This window comes from Hylobates moloch, unplaced genomic scaffold, assembly GCF_009828535.3.
Source record: "Hylobates moloch isolate HMO894 unplaced genomic scaffold, HMol_V3 SCAFFOLD_6, whole genome shotgun sequence".
NCBI classification, from domain to species: Eukaryota; Metazoa; Chordata; class Mammalia; order Primates; family Hylobatidae; genus Hylobates; species Hylobates moloch.
The window spans coordinates 16,577,104-16,591,945 of record NW_026652281.1 but is presented as its reverse complement, the minus strand read 5'-3'; the positions used below and the strand labels follow the sequence as shown (position 1 = coordinate 16,591,945).

Genomic DNA, 14,842 nt, shown 5'->3' with positions numbered 1-14,842 from the left:
GAGGCTCCTGGTAGACAGGGAGGGTGACTAGAGGTTCTATGCCACCCCATACATTACAGACAGGGAGCCCGAGCCCCAGGGAGAGGCTAAGCAAAGTGCACACGCCACCTGTACAATGGCAATCCGAGTGTGAGCATGTTGGGCTTAAAGTGTTCTTGGCACGGCTGGGCACATGCTCAGGATGCAGCAGCTGGGTGGACTAGGCTTCTGGATGAGCAGTCAGTGCTAGTGGGGCAGGTGGGGGCTGCCAGTGTAGGTCAGCTGCCAGTGCCAGGGAGGGGTACAATGCAGAGGCACTACCAGTAGAGTGGGGAGCACACGGGGAAGCAGGAGAAGGAGGGGCTGGGGCCTAGATCCAGTAGGGCATAGTGGGGGGTCAGCTGCTACTGGGCAGGGCCTGAGGCCTTGGAGGCCAGGATGTCCTGTGTCACCCCAGCAGACCACAAACTGCCACCAACCTGATGTCTCTGGGGAGGCCAGGCACAGAAACATCCGTTCTGCTGGCCGCTGGGGGTCTGGATCACATTTGCAAGAAGCTCTCCCAGACTCCTGGACTATGTCTATAGTCCTCAGACACAGACAGGCTGAGGCTAGCTGGAAATGAGGAAGCTCCAGAGGCTGTGTGAGTACCTCTGAGGTAAGCTGGCACCACAGTCCACCAGTCAGCGCCTAGTGCCAGGCTGGATTAACTGACCCAGCCACGGAGCCTATCTCCTAGAGGATGCCTGTGGGCACCAACCCCACCACGCACCACCATCCCTTGCAAAGCCTGCCCTGTCTGGACACTGATATACCCTGCGGGCCCAACACAGCCACCCCACGGCATGAGAGGGACAGATAACCAGAAGTTCTGACTTGGTGATCAGCCAGCAGTAGCCCAGCAAGCAGCCCAGAAGCAGACCCTCACCTCCATGGCCTGCATGGACTTAATGACCACCCCGCACTTCTGCCCTCTCTCTTTCAGGGCTTCTTCGAATGGGTCCATGAGGATGATCAGCTTGAGGCCTGGAGTCTCCTTCCTCTCCACATGCTCTAGCAGAAGCACAGCCTTCTGAGGTTTGTCCACAATCACGGTGCTGATGTCCGCTGCAGGGGGCCATCAAGGAGAGTCAGGCCATGTGGGCCCAGGCCATGAGTGCAGGCAGCATGTGCCAGGAAGCACTTCCATGAGCTGTGTGCCCATAGCTTATGTGTAAATAAATACATAAGACAGGCCTCGTGTACAGAGGAATGTGCCATGGGTCCTGGGCAGAACCAAGGGCAGAAGGCCAGGAAACCTCCTCAAGCAGATTCCAAGCTCCCCTTTGTTCCAGGCTCTGCCCCCATCGTCCCAGGTCTGCTTGAGATATTTACCACCCCCCTGCATCTGTGCTAAGCTCTCATGAACTTCAGAGGGTTGTACCCTGTGTGGAGGCTGTTGCAGAGGCTCCTTCTTAGCAGCTGAGCCCTGTAGAAGGAACCTTCGGGTGAAGTCTGACAGGGGACAGCTTGACTCAGGAAGCCGACTCAGGAACCACAGTGTAAGCCCCTAGTATTTTCTGAGAGCAAAGTGCCTCTTACGAGTGTCAGACAATCAGCATAACCTGAGAAGCTGGAGGCTGGGGGCCAGCTGCCAGTGGCAGGGTGGGGTGGCAGTGGGCTTACCTGTATTGATGATGTAGCGGATAGCCCCAGGGCCCAGGGTGTCATACAGCGGGACCACCACCATGGAATATGTGTAGCAGGCCAGCTCCGCAATGATCCACTAGGGAGACAGACAAGGCAGGGGGTGGGGAAAGACGGGAGATTAGAGGGCTGTCCTGCCCTTAGACCCAGGTAACCAGGGTCCCTGCTCTAAGCTTTATGCCTGTGGCAAGGAATCCATGAGGTTAATGGGTTGTGTCTGCTCACCCACAGCCTTCTGGAGCACGCCTGTCCCAGAGAATTCTGTAACTCCTGGATTTCATGTCTAAACTGCCCCCAAGGACAGTTCCATGGCCCACATGAGCCTATTCCTCAGGTCTTTCCTCCCCACTGGCTCAAGGGGCAGCTGTTTGTAGAGCTGGGTGGGGTGTGGATGGAGCGTGGCTGGGGTGGCCAGTGCTGATGAGGGGCAGAGCCAGGGTGGGAAGAGGAGTGGTGGCATAGCCCAAGGGTCTCTGTTTTTTCTTTTGTCCTGGGCCCTACAAACAGTGAAAGCAGGACTATTCCATGGTAGCCAACCCCTACCCCACGAATCCCTCTAAAACCAGTCAAGGTGGATGCTCACCTCTGGCCGATTTTGTGCAAAAACACCAATAAACTGATCGGTGCATGCTTTACAATTGTGCTGGAGAAGTCCGGACCCCAGAAATTCAGCCCTGTCGGCCACCTGCACACAGATGTGGGGGAAGTGATGGGAAAACAAGGACTCTTCAACTGGGGAAGGAGATCCCCAGGAGGGATTCTTTTTTTTTTTTTTTTTTTTGAGATGGAGTCTTGATCTATCACCCAGGCTGGAGTGCAATGGCACAATCTCCGCTCACTGCGACCTCTGCCTCCCAGGTTCAAGCAATTCTCCTGTCTCAGCCTCCCGAGTAGCTGGGATTACAGGTGCATGCCACCACACCTGGCTAATTTTTTGTATTTTAGTAGAGACAGAGTTTCACTGCATTGCCCAGGCTGGTTTCGAACTCCTGTGCTCAGGCAATCCACCTGCCTTGGCCTCCCAAAGTGCTGGGATTACAGGCATGAGCCACCACGCCCGGCCAGGATTCTTATAGATCTGAGGGACCTCCCTGACTCCCAACCCGGGTATACCGGAAGCCCTTCGAGGCTGTTGCCGGGAGTTTGGCAGACAGGCCAGGGAAATAAATGACCCTCCAAGACCCAGCAGGTGCCCACATCCCTCCCTACCTGCCCTGAGTGTCAGATCTGTATGGGTGGCCAGGGTGGGACCTGTCCTGTATCACTCACCTCCTGGTAGGACAGCCACTGGTAAGGCTGCTTAGGCTTCCTGAAACCAAGACAGGGCCCATCCCCTGTAGAGAGAAAAGAAAGCCTTGTGCCAGGGAGGGGTCAGAGTGGATGTGCCACCTGCATCCGCACATCAGAAACCTGGATGGACATCCCATACTGTAGTGTGTCCATGGGCCAAGAGAACCGCCCTCCTGCACTGCCAGCTACCTGTCTAACCTGCTGAAGCCGAAGACGGCCTAAAGCACATAAGTATGGCATCACCCCAGGGATCAGGGAGGTCTGGAAATGGGGAATGATGCAGTGCCCAGTCCCCACCATAATTTGTGTGGTGATCCCTATGACAGACCCAAAGGATACAGACACCTGGGGACCCGGGGGAGGAGGTGGTAAGCTACCTCCCTTTGCCTCTTACCCTGAGAGCACCCAGACATCTCAGAGGTTCAGGTTCAGAACCATGCCAGCCAGTGGCCTGGCAGTTCAAGACTCCCCAAGAGTATAGAGTGTGGGCCAAGTGATGGCCTAAGGTCAAGATGCCCCAGGGGCTGGAACAAAGCTGAGGTCAGCCCTTTAGCCATATAATGCAGCTGCTTCTCTGACTGGTGGGAGGAAGGCCAGGAGTAGCTTCTCTCCACTGAACCTGGGGATAGCTCACCTGCCGTGGCCCTGGTATCATGCTTGCATACCCACCCTTGCACCCACTCAACCCCCGCCACGCAGCCCCTCCACACCCCCACAACCCTTCTCACCTGAGATGCTAAGCCCACGGCGGAAGACCTGGTACATGGTCCGGGCATCATCATAGTAGTGGGTAAGTAGCTGAGGGCCAGACCCAATCACAGATCGCCGTGCCCCACCACTGTCCTACAAGACAAGCACCGGCCAGAGAAGTTGGCTGAGGCAGGTAGGGGTGCCAGGAGAGGGCCGCAGCATGCACAAGGCGGTACACAGCTCGGATGTACAACCTGTGTATGCAGTTAGCAGTGTGGCATCTGTGTGCCCGTGTACACACGGACTACACACACCTAGACTGTACGCACTCAACCTGCATGTAGCCACACCCCGACATAGTTGGCTCATGCGTGAAGGCCGGGTATACCAGTGTCCCCAAATACAAACTCCATACACACATACAGCATTCACACAGCAGGTCAGCATATACAGAATGTCTAGAGTTTTCAGTTACTGTTCATATACACCATGGCTCATTCATACAACACAGTGGGGAGTATTGGCTGGATTCAGGAACAACCTGCCAAGGTATCCCCCATCCCATCATCTACTGCTATGCCCCTGAGTTAAAGATCAGTTGGGTGTGGTGCTAGCTAAGAAGGCTGCCACCCATCATTCACATAATGATGTGAGTTAGAGGACTGTGCTGAAGGTTCTGTCCCAGGCACAGAGACCTAGGAGGCTAGGGAGGGAGGACAGGCTGAATTATGTTCATGTGCAATGGAGGAGGAGAGGCAGGCAGAAAGTTCCTGGGCCCAAAGTGGCACGGGTGCAGAGTGGGAAGGTGGCAAACCCACTCTGTGCTGGTCAGTAGGGCGAGGAGCCAGCCTTCTCCTGCCTCCTCCCCTTCCACCCTGTCACCCTTCCCCAGGGTGCCCAAACCCAAACTCTCCAGTATCACAAATCCACCTCTTCTTCAAGCACTATTTGAGCTACCCTGGGCTGGGCCAGAGCCTGCCACCTCTTGGAACAGCAGGTCTAAGGAAAAAAACATCTGTGAGAACCAGAAAGCAAACAGCCAAACTCAAAACCACAGGCAGCTCCTGACTGTTTTGGAGTGGAAAGTTCTGATTGGCCAGTGCTTTCAAGGACCAAGCCCACCTAAGACCTGCAAGAGAAGCTGGGACATATCCAATCAGACCCAGTTGGCACTTGGGCAACAGATATGGTACAAGGAGAGACTGTATGCCAGGGACAGAAGAGGCTCAACACTGGGCATGTGTGTTATCGATCAGCTGCCAAGCTGGGCTTCGAAGGATGCACGGGGGTTGCCGGACAGAGTGAGGAGGAGGGAACAGCAAGCCTGCATAGGCGGCACCACTTGCAAATGCACCGGCAGGAGGCACAGGTGCATTTGGGGAACTGTAGACAATTCATGGAGCTCCAGATGGCAATGGTGGGGGAGGAGGCCAGAGAGGCTGCAGATCAAGGCAGAATCTGGATGTGAGGTTGAGGGTAATGGGGAGCCAAGAAAGGGTTTTAGGCCAGGGGGAGTGACAAGATCTGAATTGTTTCTCACCACACAGCAGGCACAGTCAATGCTGCCAGGCCCTGTCCGATCTGGGCCCCTCTTGCCTCTCCCATCTCATTTCCTACCACTGTCTCCTTTGCCTACTCCGGTGCAGCCACTCTGGCTTTCTGGGCTCCTGGAGGATGAGGCAAGGGAGGAAGCAGTCATTCCAGGAAGGGAGGCATTAGCTTCATCCCATGTCCTGTCTTCCAGACCCACAAAGTGACTCACTCAGTGGCCTCTACACACGAGCCAGGGTCATCCCTCTCACCATTCTGACACCACCCAGACCACGGTCACCTCCAACCCAGATGCCTGCAGCTGCTTTCTTACGCTTGCCCCTGTCACACCCACCCTTCTACGGCACAAACTGGCCATGTCTCTCCCTACTGAAAACCTCAAATAGCTCCACGCTGTTCCCTCTGCCGGTCCCTGCACAGTTCACGGGGCTCTGTCCTTGCTGACCTCTCCAGATGTGATATAATCACAAGCTTAACCAAAAACAGCTGTCCTTAGTGCCTTCTCTGGGTCACCACACCCAATCTTTACCACACCTATGGCCCAGGGCCATACAACTCAGAGGCACAGCCAGGCTTCAAACCCAGGACTGCCAGTCACCAAAGGCCATTCTCAACAGCACTTGGCCAGCCCATCTCCAGCCCCTCTCCACTACCTAGCATCCCACACAAAGCCCCCATGTGCTTCAGCACACACCTGCACCTTTGCACATACCATTTTTCTGCTGGAAAAATGCCCTAAAGATCCCAGCCCCTACATCAACCTGCACCCTCCCCTGCAAGGCAAAACATGCTTATGATCGCCAAGGTGCACTGTCAAGAGCAAAAGGCAAGGAGCACAACAGGGTATGTGGTGGATATGAGTTAAAGTGTGGTGAGTGTCTCTACACATCTGCTCATGGCCAGGACAGAGCATTAGCAGGTTGCCTCAGGGGAAGAGAACTGGGAGAGCAAGGAAGAAGACAGAAGCTTTTCAGTACATTCCATTTGTTTGTCCTGGACTATGTGGATACATTATCTATTCCAAATGAACAGAATTAAAGAGGAGAAAAAGCAAATTTTTAAAAGGCAAAAATAAATTCCATAAGCTTCATAATGAAACACACCTCACCAGTCCTTCCAGGCTTAGCCTAGAACACCCTTGTCCACTGGCCCTTGTATCATCTTCCCCTGGGTGGCACCATGTGTGAGTCCATGCACTCAGGGAGAGCAAGGCCAGGGGTGAGCTGAATCCTGGGTCTCAGCACCAGACCGGGAGAGTTTGGGAGGGAATCTACCAGGAAGCTCCTCAAGAACCTGCTTAGGCTTCCAACTGCAATACCAATGAGCCAAGGCCCTCCTACCCGAGAAGCAGGCAAACCAGAGGCCCCAGTGCAAGGCCCAGGTCAGGCTCTGCCCAGAGGCAGTTCCTGGGAGAGGCAGAAGGAGTGCCTGGTAGGAGACCCTGCCCGAGGCTGCTGCAGAGCTAAGTGGCTGACTGCCAGGGGAGACAGACCTTCTCTGGGCCATGTGAGTTCAAATAAGCCACAAGTCTGGCGTCTACTTCCAAGATGCCTGTCCTCCGCCCCCTACTTTCTGCAGTGGAACGTCTCCTACCCTGCTCACCTCTACTTCTTCTGACTGCATCAGGAGGTTGCATGGCGGCTGCAAGGCCTTTGGCCGGTGAGCGAACCAGTAGGCAAGGATGGCAGCCAGGGCACCCATACTCACGAGGGTGGTGGCCGACAGGCTGTGGAAAAACTGTCCCAAGTCACCCAGCTCAGGCAGCCGCAGTATCCTCAGGATCTCGTGTGTCTGCATCTTCTCCAGAAGTGAGAGGACAAACTCTGTTGAAAACAAGAGTCAGATGAGGCAAGAGACCTGACGGGGAAGCTTAGGGAAGGGTCCTGGGTCACAGGACCTGATATCTGGTCTGAAACACCGCAGGGCAGGCCCTGGGGGAGTTGGGATGTACAGAGTGCACCCCAGAAGCTGGCTACCTAGAAGGGCTTTTCCCAGGAAGAGGCCAGAACCTTCTGCCGTCACACCTGACAGTCAGATATCCTGCCCACTTTTCCTGAGAACCACACGCTCAGGCCCTGGGCCGTGGCTGACAGCTGCTTCCATATTTTCCAGGGCCACTGCTCTGGCAGCTCTGGAAATGATGCTTCCTGGACCTCAAGGCCTGGATGCTCTGTTCTCCTGTGTGACTGCTGTCATAGCATTTTACTTATCTTTGCTCCTGGGGTGGGGAGAAGAGGGAAGGGCAGCAGAAGTGCTCAGCACAGTGCCCAGGGGTGAAGGAATGCAGGCTCCTCCCCCTCTAACTCTAATCTCCCAACTCCAGGCCCTGACCCTGAGTGACAGCGAAGTGGGGGCAGGGCAAAGACCGCAGATCAGCCCTGACAGATACTCCAGCCCTCATGATGTGAAGGTGAAGACCTATCTGACTGTATGAGCACTATGGTTCTGCACTGTCTCTGACCGAGTACCAAGAGGACAGCTGGCCCCACCATAACTGGGCCCTGTGCTGTCCTCCCTGATCCCATCAGCAAGTGTTCAGAGGCAAGGCAGGTGGCAGAGGAGAGCAGGTGTTAAACTGGTAGGAAGAGAAACCACGGCTCAGAGAGAATGGCTCAGTGGAGTGCTGTGTGTGCTCCCCGGGGGACCAACATCTCCTGCCCTGTCACAGATGGCAGCCAGGGAGCCACCCTCACCCACTACAGCCCAAGTGGGTACAGTGGGCCCATCAGGGAGACATGGGAGATGCCCTGGTGTAGACAGAGGGAAGGTCTCTGTGAGACGCACTGGAGAATGGTTGAAAGAGAAGCAGGCCCCAGGGGCCTGCGGCATCCTCCTCTCTGCCACTAAGTGAGGCAGTGTTGGCAGAGCAAATACACAGCCACTTTGGCTCAAGAGTTCTGTACCTTGCTTGGAACTGAGGAAAGTATCAAGGGTGGGCCAGGTGATGGGTGCTGGCATCCCCAGTGGGAACCCCTCATGTCACTGCCTAGCAGGACCTGAGGCTAGAGGCACCTACAGGTCTGCCAGCCCAGTGATGGCAGGGTGGGCTCGAGGCTGCCCTGCACCACCCACAGGCACCCTCCTCACAGGCCCTCAGCCTTTGGAAACATGGCTGTGCTTCCAAGAAGGGAAACAAGGAGAATGCAATAGTGGCTACTCTGCAGCCATGGGATATGAGCCAAAAAATTGCTTGACCCCTGAGAGAGGGGAGATCTGCTGAAATCCCAATAAATGGCATTTGTGTTAAACCATAACATCACAACACCGGAGATGAAGCCAGTGATGTGCAAAGTCATTGCAGAGACACACAAAAAACTCTTCAGTTATAATTCCTTCTCCTTCTCTTATGAGCAATGCAAGGTTGAGCCTATCCTTCTTCTCTGAACCTCCACTTCCCCACCTTTAAAATGAGGGCAGTACCATTGAGACATATAAAGCCCCTTGCACTGCATCTGGCATATTCAGAGGACTAAAGAGACAGCTAAAGAATATGCTTGTCAAAGCAAGAGGACTGCTCAGCCCAGGACACATGAAAACGGGTCAGGAGCAGGCCTGGTAGAAGCACTGGGCAGAGGTGATTTGGCCTGGACACTGCGGCCCCACAGAAGGGGTTTATGCTCTGCAGATGGCACAGCAGGCTGAGTCTTGGGAACACTCATCAGCCACCCACAGGCTCTGGGTGAGCCTCCAGCCAAGTGTGGTATTTTCACTGAGCTCCTGAGCTGGAAATCCAGTTTTAATAGGAGCTTCCTTGAGCTGGGTCAGTTATGGGACCATCCTGGAGGAACAACCCACTCCTAGCATATCCTTGCAATTCAGCTTCTGCATAAAAAAGCAGAGGCCAAGCTATAGACCACAGTAGATTCACCAGGGAAAATTACTCTGGAGAAGACTCTGGGTAGGTGACTAGCTGGCCTTCTTGGGACATTTAGTTCCCTAAGCTATAGATAGGAAGATAAAATCACAGCCAGGCCTATCAGATAAATGACTCACTACTTAGTAGAAAATCCAGATTTGCTCATCAACTCTTAGGGTGGGTTCTGAGCTGATGGACATTTTTCTTAAAGGAGCTGAACTGACTTAATGATCTGAGAAGCCAAGGACCAAGAAACTCATGCCTAGCACGAGGGCTCAGCTGTATACCCCAAAAGTTTTAAAGAACCCTGGAAGGATACCTCATTACCACCAGTCCCTGGTCCTTGGCAGATGCTCACAGACTCTGAGCTTTGCGTATTGTGGCATTCGGTGCAATGCTAGAGTTTTTACAGAGCACAGCCCAGATTAGCCAAGTCATCCATCTGTCTTTCCACCCATCTGGCAGACCCTCACACAGTCCCTGTTCTCATCTAGCTCAGAGTTGGGCCTGCCCTCGGTCCCATGGGAAGGACACATGAGGAAATGGGCAGTGTTACGATCAGACATGGGGAGCCAGAAAAGCTGCCTGACTCAGGTACAAGGGAGTCAGGGCAGGCTTCTGGCAGGAAGTGATATTGATCCTGAGAATGAAAGATAAAGATGAAAGGGTGGCCCGGCAGAGGAAAGTAAATATACAAAGGCTGGAGTTGAAAAAGCACATGGAGTTGAAAAGACACTTATGGAACAGAATATTCTGTGCAGATAATAAAGCACTGAGCCCACAGAATCTCATACAAAGATCAGGGCTACAAGTCTGTGAGGCTGGCCTCTTGGATATGCTGAGCTTTCAGCAGTCACCATATTACCATGGTCCTCAGTGGGAGGAAGAAGGGGACTTGGCCTAAAATTCCTGAATTCCTGATGCCTGGGCAGCCCTTTCTTACACACTGTACTGTTTGACCCTCACAACAGCTGCAGGAACTCCCTCTAAGGTGGGAGAACAGAGAGAGACTCCACTGGAGAAGCCACCTTGTTCAGCAAGCAAGGCACACAGTAAACAAGTAGTAGAGCATGGACTCAAGCCCAAGACTGCAGTCTCAATGCCAGCCCCTTGTGTGGTATGGCCACCCCAACCCCTGCCAACACTGGGCCCACTCCCACAATCCATCCTTTCCTTCGCATTGGCACTGAACCCACAGACAACCAGCTCCAGCTGCTTGGAAGAGCCCAGGCCCAGGTTCAGGGGCTGGGGGAAGTGCAGGGCCACCAGAGCCTGTATGAGGGGACCAGCCAGGTGGGCCAGTCGTTTGCTATCTTTTGCCATGGACATGGGTGGGCTTCTTCCTGGCCTCACATCAAGAACTCACCATCTTCTCCTGGCTGAGTCCTTCTCCTCCTACTGGGGTGATGGAAGGCAGTGCACAAAGGGCTTGGCTGCCCACTCCTCCTTACAACTTCTACTTAGGTGCTCACCCCGAAGGAGGTATTTGCAGCAGTGGCAGCTCCTCTGGCCTTGAGGCTGGGCCTATACCCCACCTTGGCAGGGCAGCAACCAGAGGGTCTCTTTCTTTCAGGCTTATCGACCTTCTCAGACAGTGAGAACTGCTTGCATTTACACTGAGGTTCCCTTCAGACCTGGGAGCCACTGCAAGGCAGAGCTGCGAGTCCAGGTCCCCTGAGGACATGGGCCTCAGAGCCAGCCCAAGCCACCAAGCCTTTGGCATGGGGAGGGCAGAGCCTAGGCCTTGGAGTCTGGTCTTATCTCATTATTTCACAGTGCCTTGGCCTCCTCTGACGTCCACACCTCTCTTTTGACCTGGGGTAGGGCTTGGTGGTCTCTAGGGTCCCAGCCATACTGCCTTCTTCCATACTCCAAGAGACTCTCTTGGCTGCAGCAGAGATGTGCATTGTCTGTGTGTCGGGGGCAAGAGGAGTGTGGACAGCACTCAAGGGAATCAGTGGTGCTGGTGTTGCCAGGTGAGCGGCTGTGTTTGTAAATATTCACCTGGCAGGAGGACCCAGGCATGAACAAGCCACCTCACATGAACCAGCCACCTCCTCCTCTCTTCCTGGAATATCCGACATCTTTCTCTCCAGCACAGACCAGCTTAGAATACCAAGTGGTAGCTAAGGCTGAGGAAACTGGAACTTCCTCCCACCTCAGCATGCCCTCTGCTGATTTAGGGCAATCCAGCATGGGAGAGAACAGGAAGAAAGGGGCCCTGGTGGGAAATATGTTGGCTCCAAGGTGGTGGGGTGGCAGAAGCAAAGCCCCAGAGCACAGTCACTGTGGAAATGGCCCTGGGGACCCTGACATGGCTCCAAGAACCCTCTGCTGGTCCAGCCTCCTAACCTCAATACTCTAGGCTTCACTGTCTAGCTGGATACCCGACCACTCCTCTCTACCCCAACAGCCCCTGGCCTGACAGCCACCACCAAGCACAGCCCAGACTCCCATACCACCCTCTCCATAGGTCTCCTTGCTCTAACAGGTGCTTGCCCTGTTACTAAAGTTATTTCCTGATATGTAGATAGGATCATGTCATGCCACTGCTCAAAAACCTTATCTGGCTTCCTATTGCCTTAGGACCAGAGTCCAAACTAATGCTCACACTGAGGCTCTCCATGATCCTCAGATTCTTCCTTCCCCTTAGAATCACTCCGGCTTCCTCTGTATCCGCCTCTCTCATAGGGGTTCATATGATGGAGTTCTGGGCCTCTGCAAACCTCTGAGGTCTTCAAAAAGGGTGGGGAAGCTCAAGCCCAGCCACCAAACCATCAAAGAATGTCCTCAACTCCAAGTGAAGAGCTCTAAAAAGAAAACTACAACCTCTCCCAGGGCCCAGGGACCCTAGCAAATGAGCTTGGGAGGGGACCCAAAGTGGGTATTCCGGTGCTGAACTGACCTGGGTCCAAATCTTGACTCAGTCTCTTGATAGCTGTGTGGCCTTGGGCAGGTCACTTTGCCCCTCTGGGCCTCATCTCAAACAAGCTCATGGACAGAGAGTGCAGTGCCAGGCATGTAGTAAGGGAAACACTTAGTAGATAGTAAGTAGCTGAAGCAGTTACTCCATCTCTTTGCAAGCCAAAGGGGCTCAAAGACAACTTGCACAAGTAGATGCATTCACACCCTACCTTTCCAGCAGGCTCCTGGCACTGAGGAGGCGGCTGAGCTCGTCCCACTAGAACCAGCCTCCGTTTATAGGGCCTGTGGGGCCCAGGGAAAGAAGTTACCACATCTTGATCAAAGCACAAAAGTGGCGAAGGCCCTGCCCCGAGTCTGCCCTCCTGGGGACAGTCGATGGCAACAGCCGCCTGCTCTGAGAAGCCGGGTGGTGGTAGAGGCGTTAGCAGTGGTAGCGCAGGCTCCCTGGTGGCTGTGGGAGCCGGTCTGCCAGGGAACAGGGCACAGAGCAGTTCTGTAAGGAGTTGCTGGCCCCTCAAGGCCCCCACCAGCCCCACCTCCATCTGCATGCAGGGCGGTGCTGGCTCAGATCAGCTCAGAGCCAAGCAACCCAGCCTTAACCCTCACTCTGCCAGCGTGCCAGAGCCTCAGCTTACACCCCCCTGCTTTTCCCCTCACCCCACCCTGTTTGCAGTTCTGAAAGGGAGTTTGCCAAGTGGGTTTCTTAAGAACAAAGCCTCCTTACACATCCATTTGAGACAATGATTAGGGTCAGGCCTTTGCTATGGGCTTGGGACTGCAGTCAGCATGGGTTTATGTGTGTAGCGGGTGGGGGGTGACAGGAAGTAGTGGGGAGTAGGGGATGGGGATGCTAGCTCTCTGGCACTGAGGGCGACTGTACCATCTACCTGGGAGATTCTGCCCCCAGCCTCTCCCAGGGGCTGCCTCTGCTCCCCATTCCCACAGGGTCACAGCCAATCTACTTGGGAAGAGGAAAGAAATGGCACAGTTCCAAATAAAACATCTGCTTAGGGATGCTCTGGGGAGTGAGGACACTCTGGACCAAGGATCAGAGCCAGCAGGTGGAAGATAGTGGCTGATCTCCACCACAAGACCCCAGGGCAGCATACCAGCCCTGCTCTCATGCCTGCACTAGGAGATACTGTTGCCTAGCTTGCACAGGAATGGTCACCCTGGAGCCAGAACCCACACCCTTGCCTATTAGGACTGAAGCTGAGCTCTGAAGTCCTGCAGCACCTCTGCCAGACTGAGAGACTGAGGTCCCAGGGGCTCTCGGGGGTCTCACTACTGCAAGATCTGTAAGGCTTAGGGGTGTGGGTGGCTACTTCCATAGCATTTTCACTCCTACTTCCACGGCTAACATGCGGCTGAGCACACAAATATGATCACTGCGTATTTTGAATTGGACACTCATTCTGACCATAAGACAGACAGCTAGACTCATGGTGGCACCTGCTAATAAGTAAAAGACAAGTCCAGGCCACGGGACCCAGCTTACCACCACCACCAGGCCCTACCTGGGCAATTACAAGTTTCTGGGCAATTACAAGTCTGCCTGCACTGGGCCACTGTCCACCCAAATTTAACCCTGCTCCCTTGCTGCAAGAATGTCCCAGAACAGGACCCAGTGCTCTGAGCTCCCTCTTGAAAGCTGTTTGCCCAATTGCCTGGCAAGTCTAGAGCCCACAGGCTTGCAACACCTTCCCTGGAGCTGATAACGGCTTCCACTACTCACCCTACCATCTGGGTGAGCCATGAGAAGAGCGCCCTGCCTCAGCGACCCTCATCTGGAACTTGGCCCTAGCTTCCCCCAACCCACCCCAATTAAAATGAACAAATATCTGAGGACCCCCGATCAGCCCACAAAGTCACTTCCCCTTTCTTCTAGGCAGGACCCTTACTTTTCTCCAAATATCTTCAGAGATGTTTTTAATAAGAAAGCTTCCTTTAATGCTTCTCAAGGCAGCCTCTGGGGCAGGTAATCTCTTGGTCACTGGGAAATCCCAGAGTGCCAGAGGCATAGAGCTGAGGGAGTAGTTTCACCCCAAGCAGTGTGCAGCCCAGTTGCCAGGTTAAGAAATGCACAGCCTTCACCATCACACATGTGCAACCCTGACCTGCAGAGGTGCAAACACAGCAGTGCACACTTGCCCAACACCTGCCCTCTCCACACAGGCATTCAAGCTTCTCTCTGCTGTGAGAGAAGGGTTTGCTCTCTATTTTCCTCTTGGGTTTTGATTAGATTCGCAGAACCACATAAGACCAGGGCAGAAATGGAGCAAAGAGCCTCCCTGACTTGGGAATTGCCAGGTGAGACCCACTGTACATCCCCCATGAGATAGAGGCCCAGGATACGATACGGGGTTGCCAGGTTACATGGTGGCTCACCTGCCAAGCCTCCCCAAAGAGCCCGATCACAGTTCTGATGGGTCAGTTAAGCTCCTTGAATGTAGAAAGGCCCAACTAAGGCTGGCTGTGACTGAGTACTTTACAGAGCCACCTGTTGCAACTAGCCCAAGCTCACTGTGAACATGCCTCCCTTTAGTGGCCTCCACTGCCCGCTGGCCTCCCCATCCTCATAACAGTACCTCTCAAAAATCTCACTTACCCTAAGCCCTGCTCAGGGAATGTGGGTCCACATTCCTGACACTAGCACCAGGAAGCCAGGCACAAACAATGCTTTCAGGAACTTTAAAATACGAATAGCCTTGAGAACAGAGGAGCAAACAGATACACAGTGTCTTTCACATGCTCTGAGATAAAGGTTGCCCTCACCATGAATCAGGCAGGACAAAGTTCTCAGAGCAAAGAGGGACAGCAGGGGCTAAAAAAACAGCAGTAGTTCCTTTGGAAATATTTACAGGG

At 54.1% G+C, this 14,842-nt stretch overlaps 1 protein-coding gene across 5 annotated transcripts in view; it reads right to left on the bottom strand.

Annotated features, from left to right (window-relative positions):
* ACSL6 (acyl-CoA synthetase long chain family member 6) overlaps positions 1–14,842 on the bottom strand; it is a 61,404-nt gene that overhangs the window by 36,881 nt on the left and 9,681 nt on the right. For 2 of the 5 annotated variants that reach the window (XM_032156506.2, XM_032156505.2), the window contains exons 2-7: positions 6,904–7,019; positions 3,684–3,798; positions 2,935–2,999; positions 2,249–2,350; positions 1,645–1,744; positions 908–1,086 (exon numbers count right to left, since the gene is read on the bottom strand). In XM_032156506.2, coding sequence (XP_032012397.1) covers positions 908–1,086; positions 1,645–1,744; positions 2,249–2,350; positions 2,935–2,999; positions 3,684–3,798; positions 6,904–7,019 — 677 coding nt within the window. Of the gene's footprint in view, positions 1–907; positions 1,087–1,644; positions 1,745–2,248; positions 2,351–2,934; positions 3,000–3,683; positions 3,799–6,798; positions 7,020–12,186; positions 12,425–14,842 lie in introns of those variants that run through there. The other 3 variants (XM_032156502.2, XM_032156500.2, XM_032156503.2) reach the window with 2 other exon arrangements.